This window comes from Myxine glutinosa, chromosome 4 (genome assembly GCF_964187855.1).
Source record: "Myxine glutinosa chromosome 4, kmMyxGlut1.1, whole genome shotgun sequence".
NCBI classification, from domain to species: domain Eukaryota; kingdom Metazoa; phylum Chordata; class Myxini; order Myxiniformes; family Myxinidae; genus Myxine; species Myxine glutinosa.
The window spans coordinates 11,266,578-11,283,696 of NC_136264.1; the positions used below are offsets into that span (position 1 = coordinate 11,266,578).

The 17,119-nt window shown below is 46.7% G+C and overlaps 1 protein-coding gene across 1 annotated transcript in view; it reads right to left on the reverse strand.

The window, feature by feature from the left end:
* The window catches only part of LOC137424421 (uncharacterized), a 44,757-nt gene extending 28,713 nt beyond the window's left edge, over window positions 1–16,044 (reverse strand). The window contains exons 1-3 of the mRNA XM_068111858.2: window positions 15,615–16,044; window positions 4,195–5,091; window positions 4,009–4,083 (exon numbers count right to left, since the gene is read on the reverse strand). Of these exons, the coding sequence (XP_067967959.2) occupies window positions 4,009–4,083; window positions 4,195–5,091; window positions 15,615–15,681 (1,039 nt within the window). The 5' untranslated portion in view covers window positions 15,682–16,044. The remainder of the gene's footprint in view (window positions 1–4,008; window positions 4,084–4,194; window positions 5,092–15,614) is intronic.
* Window positions 16,045–17,119: the final 1,075 nt, after the last annotated feature.

Below are 17,119 nucleotides of genomic sequence, written 5' to 3' on the forward strand. Positions count from 1 at the left end.
TATCTCTTTATTTTGCACATTAGCCAAAAAAAATTTCAACAAAAACAAAAGCTAAATTATGACTGGGATTACGGACAGTAAAATTACAGTTCAGTACTTCGTGTACCCCCCACGATCATTCAGGAGAGCACGTACACGTCAAGGCATGCTGTTCACGAGATTTGCCAAGGTTTGGACAGGAATCGCTTGCCATGCAGTGACAATAGCCTGCTACAATTCACGCACAGAGGTCGGCTGCTGGTCCAAGTTGTCGATTTGACGCGTTAATTCTGCCCACAAGTTCTCTTTCGGATTCATGGCAGGCCACTCCATATGCTCCACACCACGGTCAGCAAGAAAGTGTTGGATCATGCGAGCACCATGAGGCCGTGCATTGTCATCTTGGAAGACAAAGTTTCCTCGAAAGGCTGCACGACCAAATGGAAGCAATGTTTCTTCCAGAATGACTCTGTACTTGAACTGGTTCAGGTTTCCATTCAGAACAACCAGGTCAGTTTTGCCCCATGCATGAAAAGCAGCCCAAACGGTCACCCCACCACCTCCAGCTTGGACTTTTGGCACTATACAATCTTTGTTGTGGGCTTCATGCATTTGTCTGCGCACTCGGACGCGGCCATCTTGACGATAGACCAGAAATCTAGACTCGTCACTGAAGGTCACGTGATTCCAGTGTCCTGGCTGCCATTGACGGTGCTCTCTGGCCCACTGCAATCGGCGCTGGCTGTGTTGTCTGGTCAGGCGTGGCTTTCTCAGGGGACGCCTGGCACGATAGCCTGCTTGAACCAGTCGTTGGTTGACTAGCTTTCTGGATACAGGCACATTTGTCAGTTGCTGCCACTCAGCCCTAAGCCGATTAGCTGACTTGGTACGGCCATTGCAGACTAACCGGTGCAGCTGGCGATCATCTCTTGTGGTTCTGCGTGGACGTCCTGGCCTCGGTATTGGAGTAGGGACACCCCTCTGAGCATTTCGTTTCAGGATCTTTGACACCTGACCTTGAGTGATGCCATACTGCCAAGCAATAGCACGGTGTTTCATGCCAGAATTTCGTAAAGCCACCACTCCATGACAAACAGCATTGTCAAGTTGACGGACCATCTCCAGAGGAAGCGGCAATAACTTTTGTAGACGTGCAGCAGTTGTTTTCCACTAATACAGAATGCAACAACCCTTATATACCCGATTGTGAAGCCAATCGTCAAATGTACCTGTCCTTACATTTTGTCACGCCACCTGTGATATAATCCTGTTATTGACTTCTTGCTGCGAAAGACAATCAGTGACATGGTTCTTCCAACAAAGACATCACCGAAGGGTAAAAGAAACTCACCAGATTGATATACTGAGTTCAGAAAGTAAACCCAAGTCAAGAAAAAAAAAATATTCCATATTAAATGCCAAGTCTGTATTATGAAAAGATCTGGATATTGGGCCATCTCAGATTCAGAGATTTGATTTTTGCAAGATTTGCAGATTTTGCAGATTTGCAAGCTGAGATTGCAATGCCAGGGACGGCCGACTCCTTCCTGCGAGCTGCCCACGTCACCCGCACAAGAAGAGCTCATCAAATCACTGCAGCGGCACTGCACATCCTGCAACACCATGCGTATGAACGACACTGTATGACATATGCTGATGATGCAGAGGACCTGCCTGAGTTCGAAGACTGGTGTCACCAGAGAGGAGAAGACATTCCCAACTTTCAGTACTGGGCAACTGTGCTGGAACTAGAGATGTTGGTACTGGTCTACGTGCGTTCTCTGCGGCAGGCTTCATTCACGATGTACCTTGATGCCCTGACGGAACTGGTCCCATGGTTCCATGCCTTAGACCACACACACTATGCCAGGTGGTTCCCTGTTCACCTGAGGGACATGGTTGCACTCCCAATGAAGCACCCAGATGTAGCCAGAGAATTCAGGGCTGGCAACTTCACTGTACAGAAGACGAAGAAGGTGTTCTCTTCGATCCCAATCGACCAGGCGCATGAATAGAATAACGCCTGCATCAAAGGAGATGGTGGAGCAGTCGGCCTCACTGACAACCCAAGTGCCCTGCGGCATTGGATGATTGCCGGGCCAGAAGTTGCCAGGGCCATAGAAGAGTTCCAAGATGGCCATCAACACTGGGGGAGGCGAGAGGACACACGTCATCATGACCAGACACCAAGTGTGCAGACCTCTTTCGCCAAGGATGTCCGCGCCCTTGTCAGCGTCATAGAAGAGCTTGGCAACCCCTTTGAGGAAGAGAGCATGGATCTGGTTGTCCTTGACACAAAGGAAATTGCAGGTCCTGCTGCAGTTGAGACTGTCAGGAATGTGAAGAAGATTGGCCAAGAGCAGTTCCAGGCTTTCACCAGAGAATGCCTGGTGGAAAGGACCAAGCCAATTGATGATGCAATTCGTCGGAACAAGCTGAAGGTGTCATTTTGGGAAATGGCTGCCACAGCCATCAGGGGCTGAATTTGAGATGGCCCAATATCCAAATCTGTTAATAATAGGATAGTCTACTAGTGTGCCAAATTTGGTGCTTTCCTCACAAAATGCACAATTGTTATGCTCAGTTGCCCCACTATTGGTGGATGAGTTGGATAAGACACAAGAACAAGCTGATTAAATCTTGGTTATGGTCAGAATCCAGGTCCAACCTATCAGTGGGAAACAAAACGCAAACTGTTCACCTGGCGAAGGTATGCGCTCGACTGAGTGCTGTTCTAGTTTTGTGCTGTTATACCCTGATTTGTTGCATGTTCCACCTCCTGCACAAGCCTGCACATTGTACACAAAACAAAACCGATAGTTGCACAACGGCGTAGCCGGGCTTGGGTCTGCTGAGTGGAGGATCTGCTGTCCCCCTGTCATGTGACCAGATCTTCAGCTCTGATTGGTCGACGTTTGGGAGGGAAATACATACATAAACCGGATGGACAGACAAATGCTGTGCAGACGCAATTAACCTCCGAGCTATGCTGTAAAAATATTCTTAATGAAATTATTACAAGGCAGTAGCGTTTCCCAATGAAAATCAAGCTGTCTGGGCATCCTCCATCGTGCGAACTCCTTTCTTGGCAGCTCCTCACTACATACAAGGCTTTCATCTGCAGCTCAATGGAATACTGCTCTCCCCTCTGGGCCGGTGCTCCTGCCTCACACCTAGCTCAGCTTCACGCTGTTGAAACCAAAGCTTTCAAAATCAGTGGAATCTCCCGCGATGAAGCTAACTCCGAGGGCCTTTCACTCACTCACCGCAGGCAGGTTGGTGGTCTTTCTGTCTTCTACCGACTCCTCTTCAGGCTTAACCCCCTGATCTGTCCCCCAAATACTCCTACAGGTCGCACAAGATCTGCCAGCAACCCTCTTATGGTTAAACTGCCAAAATCAAGACTCTCTGCTCACCATCACTCCTTCATTCCCCTTTTTCCCCACCTCTGGAACAAACTCCCTCACTCCCTTCAATCCCACTCCTCCCTCCAGGTCTTTAAAACAGCTGTTCACCACCATCTCTTATCTTCCCCCATCCAAAACCTTGATCTTCTCTACCCCTATTAATCCACCCCAAATCCACCTCCTTCAAATTCCGTTTTCTTTCCTGAAATCCCATGTAGGGTCCATCGTGCTTATCCGGTGTACCCCGCCCCAGCTCTCTCTCTCTCTCTCTCTTCAGGATCTCACGATGTCCTTATTATCTGCTGTTGTTGCGCTTCCCTGTCTCTCCCCCTCTTGTCTCCTGCTCCCTGTATTACATGTTTTATGTGTGTTTCTGTTTTTGTGTTTTATGTGCTATCTCTTACACAAACCTTGACTTTGTATACAAATAAATAAATAACCCCCCGCAAAACACCGGACGGACAGACAAACGCTGTTCCAGACGGCCTTGCCCTACGAGCTACGCCATAAAAAATATTCTTAACTAAATTATTACAAGGCAGGAGCATTTCCCAATGAAAATCAAGCTGGAAGCAAATATTACCAAACTCTACAAAATCATGCAAGCAAGTGAGGCTTGTACCTTGGAGAGTCTGAACCTGCTTCATGTATTCCTCAGCTTGCTGTGCACTCCGTAACTGCTCCTCCTCCAGCTGACCTGTGTCAGAATAAGACGACAAACTTTTTAAGGCTCCCATATTCAATAGTATGCTCAAAATATCATCGAGATATTTACTTTGTAATTATAGCACAACACACACTTCCACACCTTGCAACTGCTGAAACCGTTCATCTGCGAGTTGCACAGCCTCTCTCACATAGTACAACTCCTGCCGCAGCTGAGCCAGATCCTCAGTTTCTGAGTCTTCTTCCTCGTCCTCCTCATCTTCTTCATCTTCATCCATGTGGACCCCTTCTTCTTCCACCTGCTTTTCCATACTCCAATCCACACCTCCAATCCACTTTTCGTCCTCCGAACTGCCCCTGAACTGCTCATCTTCACACACTTCAACAGTTTCCTCGGTTATTCCATCCATCTCCTCTACCAATTCATCTAAAACTTTTTCAACCAGTTGCAACTCCTCTGTTTCATCCACTTTATCCTCCTCACCACCTATATTTTGCTTTACTCTTATAGAACAATATTTATTGGATGCCTCCTTCATTTTCACCCGACCAGACTTTTCAAAACTAATCTCATTTAAATTTGGCTTGACATTATCAGCAATTTTGATGTCTATTACAGGAGAACTTTTCACTAAATCCTCCCCTTCCTCAAATGACATTAAAGACTTCATCACCTCCGCATTCTCCTTGCCATTGTTTTTAATTGCACAAGTTTTTTCTTCCTTTATGTTTTCCATCCTCATTTTTAACTCATATTCATTTACGATTCCCATTTCCTCTTGTTTCCTTCCCTCCAATTCACCCCCAGTAAAATCCTTGGAAACCAAACACCCTGAGCAGTCTGCTGTACTCTTTGGCAACTCAACTTGCATCTCGGGTCCGCTCACTTGTACTGTTCTTGCATCTTTGTGCTCGATTTCCGCTGCGCTTTCAAACTTGTCATCTTCAAATTTAGTTGGCACCTTTTCAGGCTGCATGGTTTTAAAATCACATGGTACTTGCTTCACTGCGTTGTCCATTGAAATGTCACCGGCATATTCTGAAATGGAATGAAAAAAAAGAAGAATGACATAAACATCCATAGCATTGGAAACGGCAAACCTTTTCCACATGATATTTATCACATTTCAAAAATGGCAGAGACATACAAAATTGTTACCGAGCGTGTGACGCGTACACTGCCAAAAAGAAACCAGCACGGAGGAGAAGACTCCCCTCTAAAACTGTATCGGGTGTGGTCCCCTGTGAGTGGCTGGCAATGGGAATGTTGGGTCTGTTGCCTCACACGTGTCAAGGGAATAAGTACATCCTCGTCATTTTGGAGCGCAGGCACGACGCATGGGCGCAGGATAGTGAGTATATTCCAAGGGACAGGGTTGGTTCCTTAAACCCCAGATGAGAAAGTTTCGGTACCCCAAGCTCACATCACCTTGGCAGGGTCCAGGTATCATCTTGGTTCAAATATGCGACGTGGTGTTCAATATCCAAATGGGATTGCGTACCCTTCCGCTGATCGTCTCAGTCCATAGTAGAGGGATAGTAGAGGTTATAGTAGTAGTTAATAGTAGAGGGAACTACATCTGAGTGCCACACTAACGTAGGTAAAAATTTATCGGGTCGGGACGCCCCGAGGTAGAGAAGGGTGCAATGTTGCGGATATGGGATTTGGCCTCCATCCATATCCGCTTGTAAATATTCCCCTATTTCCCCAATACTCCCCAACTATCCCCAATCCCCCATTCCCTAGTCCCATTGTCTGTAAACAACACTCTGTAGCCCCGACCTTCCCCTTTTTCCCCCATTAAATGTCGTGCCCAGGTTCACCGCATCTCACGTAGACAACTATAGGACATCTTGCTAGTTATTCTTAGTCTATGTCAGTTAAGGACTCGTTTCCATTAATTCTGACTCTTCGTTGCACCAGAATGTGATTGTATGGCACCAGTAGTAAGTTTAGGACCTCCCAATACCTCCCCGCATCTCTTCCTCATGAAACAACAACACCAACAACAACAACAGCGGCGCGGGGAGTGCGCGTCCTCACTCCGGCTTGGTTGGCCGGCATTGACCATGTGCTCCGACGGGGTTACCACGCAGGGGCTCACTGTCAGCTCCTCGTCAAGGGCGGAGCCCGGTAACCCCCCGCACCCAATAAGAAGCGGTGGACCGATTCCATCTGGGGCGGAGCTAACGAGCCGAGGGCGTGTCACTCCCCGCTGGACATGCGCAGGAAGACGGAGGTGACGTCAGATGCGCCTCAGCTACGAAGAAGAAAGGACGCCACCTCCTAGCGCTGAGAGATACCTCCCGCATCTCTGGACCGGACCGAGTCGATTCTGCCCCTGAGCCAAGGTGCACCTTGAGCCATCGACTACCTGCCCTTCCTTGCCATCAATCCCTGTGTGAGTCAGTCTTGTCCCGTTTGTCTGTGGTCTGTCGGGGCTAAGATAAGACCGTGTCTAAGTGCCCACCTTTCTGTGCTGTACCTCTTGTCCGTGTAATCTAAACGTTCTGCATACCCAATATTATATCCTCCTCTGGAGGTCTTGAGAACTGTACCCCTGGTGTCGTGTCATTTAACCCAGCCGTTGTGTCCTTTCCTTCATTGATTTAGCATAGCGCGATTCGGCCAACGTTCGAGTGTAATCGGGTAACTTGTGCGAACACGGCGGCCATTCCGCTCGGTCAAGCAACATCTAAGTCGTGTCCGTAACAATATATATATATATATATATATATATATATATATATATATATATATATATATATATATATATATGTATGTATGTATGTATGTATATATATATATATATATATATATATATATATATATATATATATATATATATATATATATATATATATATATATATATATACAGTATATATATATAACAACAACAACAACAGGCATTCTAAGGCCATTTTCCCTGCAAGAGCGGGGGTTAGCCTTGCGGTCCCCATGACAATCCTCTCCATTTTGCCCTATTTTCTGCATCTCCCCTTGTTAACCCCCTTGTCCACATTTCTTCTTCGATCATGTGTGAGAAGCATGTGTGAGAAGTGTTATGATTTATGGGAGCGAGACATGGGTAATAAACGTAGAGCAGCAACGAAGGCTGGAAAGGGTGGAAATGCGAATGGTTCGGTGGATGTGTGGAGTATCATTGAGAGAGAGTAAGACAAATGATGAATTGCGAAAGATGATGGGAATAGAGCCTGTGATGGATGCTGTGAAGAGGAACAGGTTGAGATGGTTTGGTCATGTGTTGAGGAAGGATGAAGGTGACTGGTTGAGAAGAGTGATGGAAATGAATGTAGAAGGAAGTAGAGGCGGGGGAAGACCGAGAAAGACTTGGCTAAAGATGGTCGAAGAAGAAATGCGGGCAAGGGGGTTAACAAGGGGAGATGCAGAAAATAGGGCAAAATGGAGAGGATTGTCATGGGGATCGCATGGCTAACCTCCACTCTTGCAGGGAAAATGGTCTGAAATGCCTGTTGTTGTTGTTGTAGTCTGTACCATGGAGGAAGAAACTAACGTTTTCAGTTGTGTGATGCTTCAGCCCGAAGATTCTTACACTGAAGCTGCCAAAAGTACATGTACCAGTTGCACCACCTTTGATATTTGAACATAAGGGAGCTCTTAACCACGAGTCAACACAAGACATACCACCACAGAACCTTGCGGCCTACCTTTTCGACAACATTGTTACGAGAGGTTTCCTTGGCCCCATTTATTCATCATAAGTTTGTGCAGTTCACACATCAGCAGTTTTCTTGCATCTCCCTCCCCCCATCTGGGTTGACTCAGCCTGTCATCCTTCCGAGGTCGGCTAATTGAGTACCAGTTCACTGGTAATCCCTGTTTGTCGTAAAAGGCGACAAAAAGGGTTGGCGGCAGGAAGGGCATCCGGCCGTAAAACATTGCTTCAAAAAGGGGACCAACAAAAACAACAACAACCACGGTGCCCGAAAAAGGCCAACCCCCGCTTTGCGGGGGGAAATGGCCTCTAAAGGTGGTTTTTTTTTTTGGTTTTTTTCCCTCCCCCCATCTCCCATTCCTACATTTACGTGGGGATTGTTGATCGTCACATGTGTGGGGGAAAGGGTCAAGAGTTCATGGCTGATGGTGAAACATGGGTCGTTTTATTAGCCTCCGTTGGACTTAGTCTGAAACGGGGGCTTATGGATTTGGTCTCATCCAACCCTCTGTCCGTCCGTGCATGCGTCCGCAACCATATCTCGAGATGTATGGACCAATTTTGTTCATACTTGGCACAAAGACAATACATGACGGTATACATATTGTTATGTCTGTGGGGTAGGCAGTGATATGTAGAGTCAGGTCGATTTGTATAAATGAACATGCTCTGGATATCGGGTAAGAACCATCACCATGTAATACGTTTTGTTTAGCCAAATGTCGGAGTAAGTTGTATCTTCGTCTCCATTCCAAGGAATGGGGCATGTTAACTAGTATAGGGATTATGTTAATTCCCCTGTTCGTCAAACCTCAGTAATTTATCCTTTATCTCTTTTGGCACCGCACTATAGACACCAGTGAGGAAATGCCCATTAATTAAACCATAATAACAATAAAACCACCTGGAAGCCAGGCATCGGGCACTGGAGCTGACAATCCCGCCTGGCAGGAACACATCGCTCGGGCAGGACAAGAGCCACGCACAGAAGGACAGTGATTGGGCGGGGGTGGACCAACAGGAAGGCCGGCGTAAGAAGGGACTCGCTGATTGGCCAGGGTGGAGCAAGAAGGCACTCATCGATTGGTGAAAGAAGGGTGAGCAAGAAGCAGCGTGCTGACTGGTGGAGAGCTGGACGAGGTGGTGGTGGCCTGTGGGCATTGGTGGAGAAGTGCCGATGGCGTCATGACCTGACATTAAAAGAACTCTGAGACCGACATTTTCTCTCTTGCTCTTGTTTTGTTGCCCTCGACGACCTCATGCTTCTTCTCCCTCGCGCGATTGTGCTTGGACCGACCGTGTTCAGAGACGCCATTGGAGACATGCAGAGGCTGCGGGAGGAGCCGCGGCCCAGGACCTCTCCTTGTGTGGACGAGTGTACGAGCACTGCAGCGCGAATGGGCGCAACGAGGCCGGGTTCCCGCCAACGCGCGCGCTTCGCCGGTCCCATTCGCGGACCCTGACGAGACCACCAGTGATCAGAGCTAAGCACACCCACACACAATTTATTTTCCAGTTCTTCCATCCCTTTTGTCTGTGTTTGATTCTGTGTGCGGGAGTGCTCCATATAGGAAATTTAGTTTATTGTTGCGCTTTTCTTTGTCCCGGCATCCATTTTAATAAACCCTTTTGTTATTTCCCCTGTACATTTCTAAACCCGGTTTTTGTTTGAGTTATTTTCTGCAGGTTGAAGACTGCCGGCGGGATCACTCAGGTAAGCGCTTCAGCTTCCTCCCTTTTCCCTTTTCTTTCCCCACGTGTATCAAGTCCGCAATTGAACTGAACGCTTCGGAGTTAAGCTTGACTCTTGACTTTTGCGTTTCCCTGTCTTTTACCAGCCGCACTTCCAAAAGCGGTCCATATTTGCTGAAGACAGGTCAGAACTTCTTCCTTTGTTTTGAAGTTCAGTCCACCTACAAATAACTTGCCAAATTTGCCGCCATCCCTGACTGGTGTGGTGTTATTTTCCTTACTGGGCTTTTTAACAACCATCGGGTTACCAGAAACTTGACCACCGGCCAAATCATTCCCGATAACAAAAGATACTCCCTCTACAGGAAGAGTGGCTTGTAAACCTACGGTGACCGGTCCTGACACCAAATCCGACTCTAAATGGATGACATGAAGTGGAGCTTTAACACAGCCACCAACCCCCTGTAAACGAACACTAACACCAGTTGCCGTCTTCTCTGACAATGACAAAATGCCTTCAAGCACCAAAGATTGATGTGCTCCTGTGTCCCTCAATACCCTAACCGGTTTCCGGTTAGTCGAGTCTCCATCCAATGACACAAACCCCTCTGAAATAAATGGTTGGTAACCCTTTTGAGGGCGATTTCTCACATTTGCCATTGCATTCGGAGTTGTACTAGTCTGACTCCGCTCCTGATTTTGCCTTTCCATAGCATAGCATCGGGACATCAAGTGTCCAGGTTTATTGCAAAAAGCGCAAGTAGGAGGAGAAACTAGTTGTTTGTCTCGAGCCCCCCGGAGGATAAGTCTGCCTTGGAACTGTTGTCTTCTGATTTCTAGAAGTCATGGTATCAGAGTGGTCCTCATCGTCATCTCGAGGCCGCCCCCATGAATTTTCGTTCTCCGTGCCGGTTGTACCATAGCTCCCCTGTTTAAGTCTAGGCGAGAAGTTAGGTTTGTGGAACCCCATCCTGTGTGTTAAGGCATAGTCATCTGCCATGGTTGCTGCCTCATACAACTTTGGTACTTTCCTTTCCTCCAGATGTACTTTAATGTCCTCGTGGACACACTGTTGGAACTCCTCCACCAGGATCAATTGTCGCAATAGTTCGAAGTCTTTCCCAACCCCTTTTGAATCACACCACCGATCAAACATGGTTTCTTTCATTCTGGCAAACTCCACATGGGTCTCACTCTCCCTCTTCCTGGCATTCCGGAATTTTTGCCGGTAAGCTTCAGGGACCAATTCATAGGCTTTGAGTATGGTTTTCTTCACTATCTCATAATCTGCACATTGGTCAATTGGTAAAGCCGAATAAATATCTTGAGCTTTACCCACCAGAACACTTTGCACTAACATGGTCCAGGACTCCTCAGGCCATTTTAGCAGTTGAGCCACTTTCTCAAAGTGTGAAAATAAATTGGCTACCTCCTTTTCATTGAAGGATGGAACCAGCCTCACATGTCTGCCAACATCCCAGGTGTTCTGACTAGGTGTCGAACCAGTCGGCATGGATGGTACCTCTCCCCGTTCTTTCATTAAATCCAGCTCCTTGAGTTTAATTTCCTGCTGAAGCGCCATTTCACGTTCCCTTAACTCCCTTTCGGCTTTTCTCTCCTCTGCTTCGAGTTCCCTTGCAGCTCTCCTTTCCTCTGTTCTTTCCTGTTCTAACCTTTCCTGGAGTTCTCGTTCAACTCTCCTTTCCTCTGCTTTTCTTTCCTAGAATTCTCTTGCAGCTCTCCTTTCCTCTGCTTTTAACCTTTCCTGGCTCTGCAATTGCATCTCCATTTTCCGGAGCTCCACATTTTCTTGTTCCTCCGGTACCAATCCAAGGCTCCCTCTTCCCATGTTCCTTGTCCCACCAGAGATTCTATCACCAATCTCTGCTTTCCTCATATTCGCTCGGACCTCCAAGCTAAAATGTCTGGCCAATAACAAGAGGTCCGATTTTTTTTAATGCTTGGAACTGTGCCTCACTAGGGGACGCCGCAAACTTTCCTGCGTCAAACACCATGGTGACTATCCGTTAACACCTGTTAACCTTCACACAAAAATTTTCTAATTTTTGAAAAATTTGGGAATGTTGGAAAAATTTCCAAATTTGGGAATTCTGGGAATGTTAGGGAATTCTTTCCCAGACGAAATTTAGGGAATTTAATCCACAGTATGAGATTTAGGGAATTTAATCAGCAAAGCCGAGCCCCCAATTTCTCCACAGTACGAGCCCCCAATTTCAATCTGGGTCAATCCCGAACGAATGTTATTAGGGAATTTTTTAAATCCCGGACGAAGACCCAATTTCGAGCCCATGAGTCAATTGGACGAGCCCCCAATTTCTGTTACGTGTTCCTCCCCGACCTCCTGGTCTCGGTATACCTCCGAACCCCGAGAGGAGCCACGGCAGAAAAATATGTTACTCTGTGTCAGTAATCAATAGTGAAACCACACCAAGGATTATAAACGAACAGATGTTGTATTAAAAATCACACACAATAATAAAGGTACAACCAATAGCAATCAAAGTGCACTCAATATATCTAAAGGGTGTAGTACTGGTGAACAGGTGATTTTTTTTTTGTTTTTTTTTTCTTAGCTGAACAGTTTCCTTATAGTCTTATAAACAAGAATCATGCTATTAGAGGTCATAGAAGTACCCCTAATTATTGAAAAATTCAAATTTCAATTCAATTCAATATAATATTTTGCATGAAATTTGTTATAACTTGGGAAATGCATCATTCTTTTGGGCTGAAATTTGGACAGGATATTCAGAATATCACTTCCTTTAAAATGATGAAGGCTTTTGTTTATAGGAGTAGCCATTGTGGATTTATTGAAGGACAACCAAGTTTTATCTGGTAATTGGCATAATTAGCTAATTAGTGAACATTTGACATAATTTCACAAAATCCTCTCATCAGGTAGTAGAGTAACACATGTATAATACATGTACCAAGTTTTGCGTGAAAAGAATGATAGGTGACATAGAAGATAGAAGTAGAAATGTGTTCTTTGTTTTTCCTTGTTTTTTATTGACGGTCTAATTTATGCAAATTATATGCATGTAATATGACAAAGAAGCGTTGAAACTGGTCTGAGTTAAAGCCAAGATTATATCTTTCAAGAAAAACTGAAAATTAGATATTAACTTGACTTTGTTTTTGTGTAAAGGCCTCTCAAAGGTACCTATGTAGTTTTCTCAATTTTTCACCAGTACTACACCCTTAAGATAGTACCATCCGCTAAAATAAGATAACTCACTGCGCCCTCCCAGTGACTGGAAAAGAACCCTCCTCAATGTCTCTATAACTCAAAGGGGATCCTGGCGAAGAGGCGATGAGGCTAACAATGAGGCATAGGCAAAGCGTGGCCAGTCACGTGGTCCAAACCAACATCAAACTGGCGGCGGAAAGGGAAATCCCAAAGGCGCGATCCAGATGTGCACGTTCGCAGTTCAATCCGCGAACCGCAACGTATTCTTCAAACACCACTTTCGCGCACACACATCCCCGGCAGACGACCGGAGGGTGAGAAAAGCTGACGCATAGCAAAACCTTTTTCGGTGAACGCAGCGCGCGGTGCAAAATGGCCGATGGCTCTTACTTGAGTCGAAGTGCCTAGGCGAGGTTTCTCCAGAACCTCAGCGCCTATACCTGACTACGCAGGTTTCTCAATACTCCAGCGATAACACCTATCACAGGAAATTCCTTTCAAGGAGACTCAAAGGTTACTCGCGGCTTTCGTTCAATCACGCTCGCTACGGAGCTTCAAGACACGCATCTTCTTCCACTTTTCCTCGTCACGCCTTCTTCCTCCTCTCCTCTCTCGTCGCCTTCCGGTTCTCGATCCGGTTTCCTGTTTCATTTAATATATTAACCCTTTTTGACTTTTAACAACAATAACCTTACCTTTTAACAACAATAATCGCCGTTTCCTTCAAACCCCAATAAGAATAATAATACATAACCAGAAATGTTTCAAGTGAATGAAAACCACAACCACGGAAGTGCCGAATCCGTAACAATATGCACCTCACTTTCTTTTGTGATTGATCAATGATGGCCGACTGGTAGACTGGCAGCCATTTTAGTTGTAAAAAAAAAAAACCGAGATTGAGCACGTCCTCAACCATTTCTCGGATATACATTTACCGATCTTCAAATTTAGCACACAGATAATGAATGATGGGTTACATACGCACGTCATTTTTTTTCGAGGCCAGATCCAAAATGACCAACTGGTGGCCATTGTGTTACTTTAAACGTGTCCACATCCATTTCTCGGACATGCATGGACCGATTTTGTTCAAACCTGGCACAAAGACAATACATGAAAGTATACATATGCAGAAGATTTTATTTTGTCATCTGAACAAAGATGGCCGACTGACAGCCTTTAACTCTGTACAACAAACTTACTAAAACCACGGCAGGTGCTATGACATTTTATGTATTTTTCTTCTTGTTTTTGATGAAAATACCTTATCAATTTGATAAAAGCAAAATAATGTAACATGGCATGATTTAGAGTGAGAACTTCTTCATCACGTGAAGGTCAGTGTTTGGAGAGGAAGGTGTGGGGAAAGATTATTGGATAAGTAAGTGTATGTCTGTGGAATGCTTACAAAGCATTATAGATACTTTTACAAGGCTGTATACATAGTTGAGGCTTGTGGAAGAGTTAGTACGAGTACATTGAACGGACCAAGAAGCAACAGGACAAAATGAGCAGCAGAGACAGGGGGGAAAACACTGACAGCAGAGCCAAAGGCCAAGACAGAGGGAGGCGGACAAACAATGGGTGTGAGGAGGAATGGGGGGGGCAGGAGAGGATGCCTGAGGTGGACAAGATGGATACAGAAGGAAACTCTCAGGAGGGAAAAATTGGAAATTTGGAATAAGGAGGGATTGGAGTGAGGTGGAGGGGGTTTGGGTGGGGATGTGGGGGGGGGTTAACAAGGGTAGAAAAGATCATGGTTTTGGAATGGGGATGATCCGAGATGGTGGTGAACAACTGTCGGGAAGAATGAGATTGAAGAGGATGTAGAAATTTGTTCCACAGGCGGTAGAAAATATGAACGAATGAGTGGAGGTAAGCAGCGATCCTGGATTTAGGTAGTTTCACCAGAAGGGGGTTGATGGTGGACCATGTGAGCCCTGCAGAAACCTAGTGTGAGTGAGGAACAAAGCATAGAAAGAGCAGAGGGTGCAAGATCAAAAAGGAGGCAGTAAGAGACAGAGAGACCACCGACCTGTCTGCGATGGCAAAGTGATACGCCATAGAATCAGCTTCATTGCAGGAGATTTCAATAATCTTGTAAGCCTTGGTTTCCATGGCATCAAACTGATCAAGGTATGAGGCAGGTGAGCGAGCCCAGAGGGGAGAGCAGTACTCCATGAAGCTATGGATGAAGGTCTTGTAGGTGTATTTGACACCACATGTCAACTAAGATTTATCCACCTCCCATCTCTCATAATTTAGATATTTGAGTGGTAATTGCTGATAGACATTTCTGCAGGAGCGGGTCATCGGTTCACTTCGAGTGGGGGGCCATTGACACGTGACGACCCCATGGAAAGGTGAATCGCCAGCCCCATTTGAACATTCTCTTAGGAACAGCAAAAGATTACTTCAAAGCATGGGTGGGCGAGGGGGGGGGGGCAGGTGGGGCACTTGCACTAGTGTGTATATACTGCTTGTAGGGGAGAGGTGGGGGTCAACATTCCGTACATAATAAATAGATGGACCATATAAGTACCAAACTCAATACATATGTCGACAAAGTCAATTTTTTATGATACTTTTACAAGGCTGATATATTAATTTTATAACCCAGCTAGTTTAACACATTTATATTCTGCACTGTACATCAATTACAGTGCACGACTAAAGGATGACACACACACACATACACACACACACACATACACACACAACGTCTGAATTAAAACCAAATTGAAAAAACATGCCATTCCAATTGCATTTGTTACGTCACTTTGAAGATAAATTTTAAACACTTATAAAGAGGCGAGAGACTCGATGGCACGAGAGTAAAATGGAATGTAACGTGGAACATGCAACACGTGACATGGAACACGTGACAAACAGCAGGTGAACGTCTGAATGACACAAAAACATCAAAACCACAAAATGGCCTTTGGTACGGTACCTGCAGGCTCTGCGGACGCTTTGCTCGGCATAACAATCGTGGAATGAGGAACATCATTGGCTTGCATCCAAATGAGGATGACGAAACGGGGAGGGAGGGGGATCAGGACGATGGGGAAACAGCGAGAGGGAAACAGGGCGATGGAGAAACAGGGCGATGGGGGAAACAGGAAGATGGGGGTGAAGAGAGGGGGATCGGGACGATGAGGGAACAGCGAGAGGGGCGGCGGGTGGATTTATGGACCGCGAGAGGGTGGGAGGCGACGGGTGGATGGACAGTGAAAATGAGGAGGAGACGAACGAGATTGTTATGACGACATCGAATGAGGAGACGGACGAGGTTGAGAAAGATCAGCTGGGAATCTGGGAATCTGCCTGGGAGTGGAAGTGAGACTGCGAGTGGGACTGCGAGTGCGAGTGGGACTGCGAGTGTGAGTGAGACTGGGAGTGGGAGTGAGACTAGGAGTGGGAGTGGGAGTGAGACTGCGAGTGGGAGTGGGACTGCGAGTGGGAGTGAGATTGGGAGTGGAAGTGAGACTAGGAGTGGGAGTGGGAGTGAGACTGCGAGTGGGAGTGGGACTGCGAGTGGGAGTGAGATTGGGAGTGGAAGTGAGACTAGGATTGGGAGTGAGACTAGGAGTGGGAGTGGGAGTGAGACTGCGAGTGGGCTGGGAGTGGGACTGGGAGTGGAAGTGAGACTGGGAGTGGAAGTGAGACTGGGAGTGGGAGTGAGACTGCGAGTGGGAGTGAGACTGCGAGTGGGAGTGAGACTGCGAGTGGGAGTGGGAGTGGGAGTGAGACTGGGAGTGGAAGTGAGACTCGGAGTGGGAGTGGGAGGGAGACTGCGAGTGGGAGTGGGACTGGGAGTGGAAGTGAGACGGAGTGGGAGTGAGACGAGGAGTGGGAATGAGACTAGGAGTGGAAGTGAGACTAGGAGTGGAAGTGAGACTAGGAGTGGGAGTGAGACTAGGAGTGGGAGTGGGAGTGAGACTGCGAGTGGGAGTGGGACTGGGAGTGGAAGTGAGACTGGGAGTGGGAGTGAGATAAGGAGTGGGAGTGAGACGGAGTGGAAGTGAGACTCGGAGTGGAAGTGAGACGGAGTGGAAGTGGGAGTGGGAGTAGGAGTGGAAGTGAGACTGCGAGTGAGAGTGAGACTGATAGTGGAAGTGAGACTAGGAATGGGAGTGGGAGTAAGACTGGGAGTGGGAGTGGGACTGGGAGTGGGAGTGGGACTGGGAGTGAGACTAGGAGTGGGACTGGGAGTGAGACTGAGAGTGGGAGTGGAACTGAGAGTGAGAGTGGGTCTGGGTGTGGGACTGGGAGTGGAACTGAGAGTGGGAGTGGAACTGGGCATGGAAGTGAAACTGGGGTGGGAGTGGAACTTGGAGTGTGAGTGAAACTGGTAGTGGGACTGGAACTAGGAATGAGAGTGGGACTGGAACTGGGAGTGGGACTGGAACTGAGAGTGGGAGTGAGAGTGGTAGTGGGAGTGAAACTGGTAGTGGA